Raw genomic sequence first — 13,171 nt, 5'->3', positions numbered from 1 at the left:
AATTAATTCTGATAAAACTGATAATTTGTTAAATACAAAACCAAAAACATCTTAATTTATCTTTTTAAAATAAATTAATTCTTACAAATCGTCAAATCTCGTTATTTTTTTTTACCCTACCAGCGTTTCAAGACATAAATTTGTCAAGTGCATGAATACATGCATCAGTGTGTGTCTTATTGTTATGAGTAAGTACGGTTCCTTGGGATCGGTATGAGTGCACCACATACAGGGACCATGGTTTTAACTCTTAAGAGTACATCGCAGGATATGTATTAAAAACAATGCTACTTTATACTTCTTCTACTGCTACTTTATTCTAATTAATTATTTGTTACTTGTGCTGTTAATTACAATTCTCAATCCGTAAATAATTTCTTCTTTCTACCGTGTTCGTACTACTGTCCTCGTAAAATCATCGTAATCGATTGTTGTAATCGGATTACATGAACATCACTCGACCATGTATGTCCATTTGGACATATCGGAATGGCACGCTTTGACGATCAACTTGCTGTATAGATGACCCACGCTGAACTGTCCCGCCAAACTCAATGACAGGGGGGCGCTACCATCGTTCAACTATTATGGTTTCCAACATGGCAAAAATCTGAACCAGCGATCCGGTATTGACGGTGGCGCCCCACTGTCAATGTCATCGACAGGATTTTGGAACTATATCTACTCTAATCCATATCTGTGGTCAGAAACATACATTTGTTTTTTTAATTATTGGCTTTGGCACTGTGCTGTCGTGAAAAAAAAAACTAAAATCTACAAAATACAGGGTGTTGATGATTTTCGAAACAATACAGTGTACTTAGTTTAGGAAATATTTCTGATGAGTTGACTATTTTCGGCGCAAAAGGCTCATAGCTGACGGTGCAATAAGACCGCGTATAACTTCTTTTCCTCTCGGACAGTTTATGCTGGTTATGGGTGACGTCACACAGAGGTGGGAATGAGTTGTGTAAGAAATATTTGCGCGTGTGCACCTCTTGTTTCCAAAGTGATTTATGGCTACATCGAGTCTGCGTCGAATAAAATAAAATATAACATAGCATTAACAACAAAAACACTCACGCGTTGATTCATCAATTTATTTATTTCAATTAGCACACATTCTTGTGCTATACTGTTACAGAATTAATCGAAAATACCTACTATTTCCAACAAAATTGTGCACTAGCATCAAAGTTGATTTTTATTACAATAAAATGTTTGTGATTTTCTCATTCGTCGCAGTATTTAAAATTGAAACTAAAAATAAATAATCCAATTAAAACATGAACAAATGTCAAATATTATGGCAAACAAAATATAGTTTTTGATGATGAATTGATTTCATGGCAGCTTTGTCGTTCATAAACTCTTAGAAAGCAATTAACTATACATGTTTTTCGTCTAATCAATTAATAATATTTATAAAGTAATACCTTAAAACCTACAGAAACTATTGTTTAACCATGATTATTGTAAAAATTCGTTCAAAATATTCATTGTTTTACAGCAGACACAAATACATTGATGCAAATAAATTCTATACAATCCATATGAATAAATGGCGCTCTTGATGACCCTCTAAAACTTAAGTTATAATTTATTTAAGTAAAAAAAACATTTCAATTCATAGGTACTTGATGGTTTTTGTTATAACAGTGAGCTGAAAAACGATTTTAATTGTTTATTTGTACATTTAACCACCCCATCATTTACTCGACATTAGAAAAGTGTATTAGATTCTTTCCATCTTTCGTACCTATAGCGTCATTTCACTTTACCCAGAGGCGGAGTTAGAACGGGCTACTATTTTCCCCTCTCCTTTTAAACACTACAGATCAATTAATATTTTAAGCTCTCTACAGACGGAAGTAAACACAATTTTTGAATAAATGTAGCTTTTCAACAACCACCAACTTTCAGTAAGTGTCTTAAATTTGTAAAGCATCCGACTCCGAAGGTAAAACGAGACGACGCTATGAGAAGCAAGCAAATGCAGTACCGGTATGACGTAGAAGTGTTCATATCCCAAAGCAATCTAAATCGTAAATCCAGCTCACTGTACACGAATACTGCGATCATGTGTCTTCACATTGGTAACAATCGGCCGATCAACACGAGATATTAGTTTTGTACTTTATTCTCCAATAAAATAGTAACTTAAGTCACATCGTGCCAAATTACAAAAGAATAAGTTTTCGGTTATGTAGTCGGGAAAGGAGTCACCAATGGGCAGACAGTTTTCATACACTTAAGTTATGACAGAAAAAAATTGATGCTTAGCTATATATGTACCAAGTTTCTGATAACAGACTAAAGAAAGGTCTATGTCTTACATGATTTAAATCATTTTTTCACTATTAACTTCATACTGAAAGCGATGGAACGATATTTCATTTCAGAGTTTTACTTATAACCCAGAGCAATCAGACCTTACTGCTAGTTTGTTAACATAAATACAGTAATAATCATAAGTTCAGTTGCATACAAAATGTCTTACAAAACAGTAGGAAGTACAATCAACAAGTTAGACTGTGGACCAGTGCGTCAACTGTGCAAACGCATCGAGAAACAATTTTGGCATTATCTATCTCTTTCACTCATGCAAATATTCCAAGATGAGTGAGAAAGATAGAATCAAATGTTATTAGTAAATAAATTAGACGCCAATGTATCGATCGACGCATGCCATACGCAAAAGGCACAGTCTCACTAAATCGATTGCGTTTTCTTCAACTAATTAAAGTATTTAGTACCTATAAACAATCCTATTTGTCTGTGGATATGAATACTGTATATTAGATTATGAAATACACACCAACTTGACTCCAACATGAAGAAGTAAACTTGGCCAAGTAATGAGAACTGTGTGATCACTTCAGCAGTCTACAGGGTGACAGGTAAAGCGATACATTCCTTGAAAGGGGTTAAAGTAGAGCTTATTTGAAGTCATTTAAGTCATATGACACCATGTCCGAAACTTGTTCATTTCCAAGTTATTCAAGATTTAAGTATTTTTTAAAAAATCTCCAGTTTTTATGTTAAAATGTACCCTTGTGATGAAGAATACGGAATAATGTTAACTTTTTTGTTGTATTCGTATAGCTGAATAATAAGATTGACATTTTAAATTAAAATTTGCAAGAAAGAATCGTCATTACTCAAGTAAAAGCTAAACAACCATGTATTATTTTGCAAAAAAAATATGTTTTAGGTAATTAAACGACGAATTTCCAAGAAAAAATTTATGGAATGTTGTGTACAAATTACAGAATTTAGTTCCTTGATTCATTAGGTATTCAAAAAGGTACAGGTGTTTAACAAACACTACATAATTATTTTTTTATTTGAATTTAAACGTCTAGTAAGATACTTTTATAAAAAAATAATAAATAAAAAAGTCACACTTACAACTATTCTTGGGTCTCAATAAATGAAAAACTTAGTATTTTAATAATAATTGTATCACCTAATTTTATTTAGGTACATTATTTTAAGTCCTGCTCAAACTGTGAGCCCCGTCTTCTAATACAAGCTCGTAGTCTGTTTCTCACTTCTGTTTTTGTGACTCTTGTTGTCAAACTTTGCTGAATATCTTGAGGTGCCCTCTGAATGCGCTCACGAAGCTTTCACACACACAGCACACTTTCGGCTCAGTGTACGCCAATGGATGGATCAACAATATCCACTTCGTTGGATTGGGCGCGGTGAACCCATTCCTTGGCCAGCCAGAAGTCCGGATCTGACCCCTTGCGATTTTTATTTATGGGGTCACATGAAGTATCTCTTGTATGTAACCCCCGTAAACAACGAGCAAGAGCTTCGTGAGCGCATTCAGAGGGCAGCTCAAGATATTCAGCAGTTTGACAACAAGAGTCACAAAAACAAAAGTGAGAAACAGACTACGAGCTTGTATTAGAAGACGGGGCTCACAGTTTGAGCAGGACTTAAAATAATGTACCTAGATAAAATTAGGTGATACAATTATTATTAAAATACTAAGTTTTTCATTTATTGAGACCCAAGAACAGTTATGTTGTTAGTGTGACTTTTTTATTTATTTATTTTTTTATGAAAGTATCTTACTAGACGTTTAAATTCAAATAAAAAAATAATTAAGTAGTGTTTGTTAAACACCTGTACCTTTTTGAATAGCTAATGAATCAAGGAACTAAATTCTGTAATTTGTACACAACATTCCATAAATTTTTTCTTGGAAATTCGTCGTTTAATTACCTAAAACATATTTTTTTTGCAAAATAATACATGGTTTTTTAGCTTTTACTTAAGTAATGACGATTCTATCTTGCAAATTTTAATTTAAAATGTCAATCTTATTATTTAGCTATACGAATACAACAAAAAAGTTAACATTATTCCGTATTCTTCATTACAAGGGTACATTTTAACATAAAAACTGGAGTTTTTTTAAAAAATACTTAAATCTTGAATAACTTGGAAATGAACAAGTTTCGGACATGGTGTCATATGACTTAAATGACTGCAAATAAGCTCTACTTTAACCCATTTCAAGGAATGTATCGCTTTACCTGTCACCCTGTATATTAGAACTAATAGCGGTAGAAATATTATGAAAAATTCCCTCTACATGTAAAATTAGCTACAGTAGAAAACATTTAACAATGATCTTAATATTCAATACACTATTATAACAAATAATTTGATATTTAAATTCTCATTGCTCAGATAGTAACACGCTCGTGTTTCATGATACAAAATTCAGACTGATTAATATAGTTTCGATATTTGAATTCAAATCGTACATATAAAATAGAGTTAAAATAAGCATGATGTAGCTCGCGTTATTATGTTTGTTGAGTCACATAAACTGGGCAGCTCAAAATATTAATTGATTGTGATTCATCAACGTTGCAGCGCTAGGAACAAGTAGATAAGGCCAGGCCATAGGTCGTGGCGAGTGGAGAAAACGACGTTCCTCTCACCAGAGACTTTAATCTTCAATTCAACTAATGAACAGTCGACTCTAAACGAAAACTTACGTTGTGCAACGGAGCAGAACCGTCAGTTAACTTGACCTGGAGTGGTTGGATTATAATCATTTATTTAAAATTAAACAATGTGATGTAATGCACTCATTATAAAGCGCTAACAACCAATTAAAATTGTACTTGAAATAGTTTAAACTGTATTTGTGCACAACCATTGTTCAATGACGGTCGATCAAACGGACTCAAGCGAATAAGTATCGGTAAAACATGATTTTGGCTATGTTTTAATAGACTTTGTTTCTAACTACCTATATTAGAGTAGTTTAGAGTGTAGCAAGCTTAATTCTAAAAACCTGAAAAAACTCCTCACCGTAACGACACTTGATCAATATTTATAAAAAGACTATGGCAAACTGGGCGCGTCCCACTGCAAGTGTACTATGATTTATAATAGCACCTTGAGAGTTACGAGATTGAGTTTTCATGCCTATAGGTGAACAACACTATCACTTTTTATAGATAAATTCAATGATTTTAGTCGGCCGCCGGCATGTGTCTTAACAAGAGCGGAGATATTTTCTATAGGACGATTTTTGTAGATATTTGCCCTCCGCGGTCGATTGCGGTACGTTGTACAGATTTTACAAGTATAACAAGTAATAAAAAAGTTATTCTGCTATTTAGAATTCATATGTCATAAGCTCAGAGATTCATCTGGTAACCACGAGGACTTGTCTCTAATCAAATTAGAGACGCGTTATTGAATACGAAACTACGAATTGACGCTTGGTTCCAGTAATTAGGCACTCCAGAAAAGTTTCACAATCGCATCAACAAAAATATACAACAAAACAAAATTAAATTATGGCCGAATACAAAATGTAGGTACATTGGATTCCTATCTATAATTCAATACGAATTAAGGTAGTAAGAAGCTGCTCTTCAGATCTAGTTATAGGCAGTCAAAAACTCAATCTCGATTTGCATCACTCACGAGCCCGTACCGTGTCATCCCGCCAGCACTTCGCACATGAGATTATTGGCCGAAGTACCGAAGTGGGACCGACATACATTAGCTGTATAATACATAAGATTAGGTATCGACGACCGTGGACATTTCCTATTGACTCGTCAATGATAAATATGGCAACAATGTATGGGGTTTGGTGGATAGACATCGCTATATGGAGGAAACCACGTCTTCTTTCCCACTGGAAGACAGGATTGGGTCAGTATCACAGCAATAGCATTAAATCAATGCTTTGAATCGAATTCGTTTTGAGGACAAGCCAACCAAATGTCACTAAAGTGGATAAGTGGATCTTTTCAAAATGGTAGGTAAATTATTTGATTTCTTGGACTAGAACCATGGGATTATTCATGGACATCAAAGTTATGTGAAAATAAAGACCATCTGCTGAGTTATTCTTGTCTTACAGGCAAGTACTCGGCCCACAAGAACAGTTTTTATTTTCGTTGTAAGCAATGAGTAAATGTGGGTAACACTAAAAAGTTATTAGGAGTATCTTTTGGAAGCGAGTAATAGTCGCGTAAAGTTTTGGCGCGAGCTGAAGCCCATTGGCGACGCCGATCGGCGTAGGTTGCATGTTTTAGATTCGCTCGCTCGGCTCAGCCCGCTCGCTTCGTATCCAATTATGGGAATGCCCACGCTCGCCAATGTTAGACGCGTTATTTACAGGAGGGCGCACTTATTGAACCGGCCGCGCGGCATCTTGTTCCCTCTCCGGTTGCGCTTGCCGCGGCTGTCTTTATCTTTGCGGATTTCGCGGACGAGCGTGTAGAAAGCGTCGTCGACGCCCATGCGCGTCTTAGCCGACGTCTCCACGAAAGGCACGCCGTAACTCCGCGCCACCTGAAAACGATGAGTTATTGCTTTAGTTCTGCATGATATTTGTTGCGAGTTGAGTGGCCTCCTGACTTAGACATTGCCAGACTTTTGCAGTAGGAGTTAGTAGATTTTTGTAGACGTAGGGCATTGTCGAATCCTAAGTATGCTCCTAAGAAAGTCGTCATCTCTAATAACTTCATATGCCTATTAAGGCTTCCTAAGCGCAAGGGTCGAGCTTTTGGCGTGCTGTTACATAGACGACTGGACCTCGCAGCAGCTGGAACGCTATATTAGTATCAGTATCATAAGCAGCAGTTCCCGCGCTGCTTAGTCCTTTTGAGCGGCATGGGCGCGTTTTGAATGATGTGAAAAGCTAGCTGGTATTTTAGTTTGGTTACATCATGTAGATAGTAAATAAGTAGTAACTAATATTTTTTTATCACATTGATGCAATATTTGCCTTTCGCCTTCTGTTATATCCTATGCGATCAATAATCGCGCGAAATGTCCTAAATGTGGAATTATCAGAAAAAGTAACCAATATTACTGGGGGCCATTCAGCTACATAAATGCCCATGCTCCTTATTTGAAATCAGGAAATGTTGAGTGTAGAAATAGGTACTAAAGCATTACATTACAACATTATACTTGGGACTAATGGTATTTAAATAGTAAGATAAGAATTTTGGCCACTGAGGCAGCTAAATATTAACAAACATTAATTAGTTAAATTAAAGTCTCTCGTGGGCCATAATGGTGATGACAAATAAATAAATAAATTATATAATTGTCACAAAACAAACTTACATAAAATAGAACATACATACGAACAACAAATTAATTGCATACTGTTAATTCATCAAACTAACAGCATAAATTAAATTTAAATTACATCTCATATTCATAAAGAAAATATGTAATACTAAAAACTATACAATGTACGTACATACAAATCTACTGCTACTGGTTTCCTAACACTATAATTTCTCTAGGTCACTGTAAAAATACAACTCCACTTGGCAGGGGCATACCCCCCGATATTACATTTTTTACATAATGATGTACTGCAAAAAGACCAATTAACCAATGTAAATACAAATAGTGGAATTCAGGAATAATCTACTTCTTAACATAGAAAGAAGTTTTTAAAATAATCACATTTGAACATCTTACTTCTTAAAATGAAACTACCCTCTACAATATTTTAATATCATCATTTCAATAGTTTAAAAAATGATCATTATTTATTCTTTTATTTTGATACACAATCATACTTTGAGTCATTTAGTAATATCCATTATTTGTAAACATGTAATTTACGAAATAAATAAACAATAAAATCTTAAACATTATGTACTTTGTGTTACTACTTCCTTGATACATAAGCAAACAAATCAGTCCTTTCCTATCTCCCCTTTATATTGTTTGTTTTCCTGTCAAGCACCACATTTGTGTTTACATTTTACATATTTACGTCAGGTCTGCAACCAAGGTCAAAGGATAACTATTTTAGTGTGTAGGCGGAAATATTTGAGTATTAAAAACAAACAGTTATTAGGATAATTAATACATTTGAAGTTTGACTTAAATGAAAACTTTTTATTTACTACCTACGAAATAAATAACACATTTTAAGACAATACTGTACGCCTGGAAAGGGGTTACACATTTAAGGCTTTCTAAATGCTTTTTTGTAATACCTAGAAATTGTAAGCAACTAGATTCAGAAACAAGTTATTGACACACATTATCTAAACTTAAGAATTGAAAACTCATGGTATTTTTTGATGTTTTGTTGGAAAATAACCACAAGCTTAGTACCTACCTACATACTATGTAATAGTGAATGTAAACAAAGTTACCTCGCGCGCTTGCGTCATGTCGACGGCCCAAGCCTGCAGGTCGCACTTGTTGCCGACCAGCACCATGGGCACCTCCTCGGCGTCCTTGACGCGCTTGATCTGCTCCCGGTACGAGCCGATGTCCTCGAAGCTCTTGGCGCTGTTGACCGCGAACACCAGCAGGAAGCCTTCCCCCGTGCGCATATACTGGTCCCGCATCGCCGAGTACTCCTCCTGCCCTGCCGTGTCCAAAATATCCAGCAGACACGTCTCACCGTCTATCACCACTTGTTTCCTATACGAATCCTCTATAGTAGGGTCGTACTCGTCCACAAAATGATTCTGTATGAGTTGTATAGTCAATGCCGATTTACCGACGCCTCCGGCGCCTACCACCACCAACTTATATTCGGTCATCTTACGAGATAGGCAAAATATTTTTCACACCAACGATGTCACTGCACCACGAAACGACGCCCCTGCGACGTGCCACACCTTTTGTATATTACTCACATCGGCATGGCTGTCGCGACCTATGTTATTGCACTGCCTGTACCCGTAAAACGGCTAATTAATGTATTATTAGAGACAAATGCAATAAATAACAATGAGGCGGTTCACTCACCCTTTTACGACACAAGGGTCAGTGTTGCCAATTTAGTCGAAATTGAATAATGCGTCATACCGGAAATACCAGAAAAAGGAGGAATATTTTATGTCGATAACGTTATTGTTATTTATTTTTGAAATAAATTATTTTTATGGATTTTTTCCTAGATTTTTTGGGATCTATGTACCACTTTCTCTTGAGGGCACTACCATCAACACTGACTGATTTGTTCCCAGTCTAGTTATAAAAACCGATATTACCGCCAAGACCTATGGCCACGACACGCCACAACCGGTTTTAGTCTTCATCTGTCATCAACAGCTGTGCGCCACAGCTGTCAAAAATGTCACGTCAACAGTGGGTCTAGACAAAGTGCAAATTATGATCGCAAACCAGTCGAAAAGTGGTCGAAAAGCCCCTTTTTTGTATGGAGTTTTGACAGATTCGATTTTCGATTCGATCAAAAAGTGCGTTTTGTCTAGGGGGGCAGTTTTGCGAAGAAAACTGTGTTTTGTGAACTTTGTTTTGAATTAAATTAAGTATTTACAGACGAATTTCATGTGTCTGGCACACGAATTGTAATACTTAGAGAGACATAGAAACGTGTGCGTTGGAAAAAGTATCTCTAAACTTCGAAGGCAAGGTAAACCCACTAAAAATCGGCTTGCATAATTAGCCGCTTGCGTTTTGATGTAGTTTTTGCTCGTTAAATGTTTATATTAACTAATATAGTTTATGTTTTGCTCCACAGAATCATGACGAAGTTATTGGAATGGATTTCTGTGATATCAGCGGTGTTCGCCGTCTGGTATTCCCTCATCGGAGGTTATGTCAAACATCCCCTCATTGAGAACAATATGAACTTGGTTCTGGTATCGCCCGTGATCTTCGTGATATTATTCGGGCTGTACGCGGCGTCTGTCGTTTTATACCGGGTGTTTACTTTCAACAACTGTGAGGACGCGGCAAAAGAGCTTCAACTCGAAATTGCAGAAGCAAGAAAGGATTTACTTGACAAAGGACTTAAATGGTGATTCTGTTAAATTACATAGCTATTATATTTAAGATAAACTGCTGTAGTTGTTACTACGGAATGATGTAAATTTTGAATAAATATAATTTAATTTACCTTAACAATTTTATATTTAATTTACCTAAACCATTTGTAGATATTATTAATACATTCCTTCTGTGTTATTATGTTACATGACTTGGGGTTAATAATCAAAGGAGTAAAACAACAAAGGTGTATGTGATTAAGTTTATTTTAAGCTAATTTAAAAGTACATAATTTATAATTATGCATAGTAACAATAGTATATTTACAGTTACAATGGGCTTCCTGGTAAAATAATTAAGTAAAGGGTTTTTTTGGACATAGCAAAATACAATAAAATAATTTTATGTAATAGTTTAAAGTGAAAATCACTATTATACACTCATTTTGATTCTTTTTTTAGCATGAACAGAAGTTTTCCACAATTGGTCCAATTCCAAAGGCTCATTCATATTCAAAATTCTTTTGAATCAAATAAGTATGTAAACCTGTGTCAAGAAGGTACAAGTAATATTTGTTTAGTAAGTTTTGCCAATTTTGTTTCAAGTGAATAGGCATTTAAATACATATGGCATCTTATACCTAAATATTAAAGCTGTTTATCTTAATAATTATCATGCAAATTGCAAAATATATAACAACCAGCAAAATATCACATACATTTATTATTTTCTTAAGTTTTAATTATTGCACAAACAAGAGAATTTTTATAATTTGTCACAAGAAAGTTCATTAGTTTTATAAAAACCAGTTGAAAAAATCTGAGAGATTCATGGAAGTGAGATGTGTTTCAAATATTAAAAGTATTGCAAGTCTTTTACAGCATAGAAAGACAAAATATTTATTAGGAGTAAAAATTATAAATAAATTGAAGTTCTTAGACCTGTTTTACTTAAATATTAAATTACAATATTACCTTCAATATACATTTACAAACTACCTAATTAACGTCTGTGAAGTATTTGGATTTATGTGAGACATGCAGACAACTTAAGAGTTAGTAAACTCAGTCTAGCCATGTCAGCTAGTTCATGGATCTTGTGTAGAAATCTTTAAAATTTATTTCCCATTTACGAGTTTGTCTTAAAAAGATCCTAGTTGCATTCATATGGTTGCGGTATTTATTTATTTATTTACTCGTAACGCGCGTGTGGCGTATTGGTTATACAACGCCTAGTAAAATATTGCCTGCAACATTATTATCCGTCATACTCATTAATTGGCTCGACATTTATATTTCGAGATATTATCACCGTCATTAGAAATAACCTACTTGACAATATTATTTAATTAAATATCATAAACTATCTACATAATTATGGATAAAGGAAACAAAATTCAAGAAATTAGTGTTTAGAATTAGTGCAGACAAATTTTTGAGGAATTATAATTTGAGCTAGACTTAATCATAGTGTTCATTTAGTTTTATTTGCCGTAGCTTTTATTACGATAGGCACAATAGACAGACGAAGTTTTAAAATCGTCCTAATATTAGTATTTAATTAGAAATCAAAGTCTATATCTATTTAAAGTATGTAGATTCAGGTGGTTTTCAATAGGTCCTCTTGCACTTTAATTTCTTAGTTACCATCTTTTCCATTTATTATTTAAGTACCTAGTAAGTATGTACTAATTAAAGATTCTTAAATCTTTATAAAAAAAAACTTATCGACTTCAATTTGTTGATTTTATACATGCTCAGTTTGGATTCGAGAGACGTTAAGCAAGTGGGCCAAAGTTAGACTAATTGAAGATAAAAGGTGTGCAATTGGACGCTTTGAGTAACTACGAGTATTTAGTAAAATCAAAGACTGGACGCTATTATTCAATATTCCTAAGGATTTTACCTAGCCTACTCATTTCTCTAGGGCGTCCTAGCTTTCTGTAATTTGTAGGTACCTCCTAGCAAATGGAGGGGACTTATTTCATAGGTATATCTGACATAATAGCACTCCAACTCTCCTATGCAGTGGTACTGTCTGTCCTGTAGCTATCAACTACGAACACCTACTTCCTCTAAATACGTGTTCCCTTTGACGACCGCTCGGGTTCCACCTTAACGTACCCTAAGGACCCCCCTAATCTTAATTTAATCTCTTTATTTTACTACCTACACGTATAATCTATCTACTTCTAAGACTGCAAATAATGCGTGAATGAAATCAATTTAATCAATTCCACAGAAATAAAACAAAATAAACCGCAACGAGCTCCATACAGACCACCGAAGTGATTTTTAAGGCTATTTAATTAAAAAACATATAAATTCAGTAATTAGTATAGACCTCATCCCAACTGTGTGGATCAAGCGTGTGATAAGGGGCATCTAATTTTAAGCCTTTGAAGGCCGGTATGTCACACAACGATACTCGCAAAAAATCTATTGTTTGTGACTCGCGTTCCGATTAATTATGTTAAAAAATTGGGGATTTACCTTTTATTCTTAAAAACAAATGATAATTTAACTCAATGCACCTTTAGGTATTTTTATATCTATGAACATTGTAAGCGTGACCTGTAGGGGTTGAAGGCGTAAATATTAATATTTTTGAGCACGTAATAGGCGACTCTATATTACTGTATCGGGTGATCGTGTACACGCGACGTAACGTGTGGAAAATTATTTAATAAGTATATTTTTTCGTAAAATGCCATGCCAATGGTATAATTAGCGTTAGATGAACAATGATTTATAGGTGCACGCTTTTATAGAGTTCGTAGCAATTTTATTATAAAAATCAAATAGAGACCTTTCTTTTTCTTATTGGGTCCGATTTTCAACCGCAGTTAATCTTTGAATACTGGCATTTTACACGTTTTCTATGCCAAAACTATTATTATAAC

General features: G+C 34.6%; 2 protein-coding genes across 2 annotated transcripts; one reads left to right on the top strand and one right to left on the bottom strand.

Moving 5' to 3' along the window:
• Positions 1 to 6,390: 6,390 nt before the first annotated feature.
• On the bottom strand, positions 6,391 to 9,333 carry LOC135079208 (GTPase HRas). The gene is made up of 2 exons (XM_063973796.1): positions 8,682 to 9,333; positions 6,391 to 6,843 (listed from the first exon to the last, which is right to left on the bottom strand). The coding sequence occupies exons 1-2, from the start codon at positions 9,075 to 9,077 to the stop codon at positions 6,664 to 6,666; spliced, it is 576 nt and encodes a 191-aa protein (XP_063829866.1). The 5' UTR covers positions 9,078 to 9,333; the 3' UTR covers positions 6,391 to 6,663.
• Positions 9,334 to 9,759: 426 nt separating this feature from the next.
• Positions 9,760 to 10,407, top strand: LOC135079224 (dolichol-phosphate mannosyltransferase subunit 3). The gene is made up of 2 exons (XM_063973815.1): positions 9,760 to 9,913; positions 10,022 to 10,407. Exon 2 carries the CDS (start codon positions 10,026 to 10,028, stop codon positions 10,302 to 10,304), a length of 279 nt encoding a protein of 92 aa, XP_063829885.1. The 5' UTR covers positions 9,760 to 9,913; positions 10,022 to 10,025; the 3' UTR covers positions 10,305 to 10,407.
• Positions 10,408 to 13,171: the final 2,764 nt, after the last annotated feature.

The sequence above is a fragment of the Ostrinia nubilalis genome, chromosome 16 (genome assembly GCF_963855985.1).
Source record: "Ostrinia nubilalis chromosome 16, ilOstNubi1.1, whole genome shotgun sequence".
Classification (NCBI taxonomy): domain Eukaryota; kingdom Metazoa; phylum Arthropoda; class Insecta; order Lepidoptera; family Crambidae; genus Ostrinia; species Ostrinia nubilalis.
This window is presented reverse-complemented; position numbering and strand designations above follow the sequence as displayed.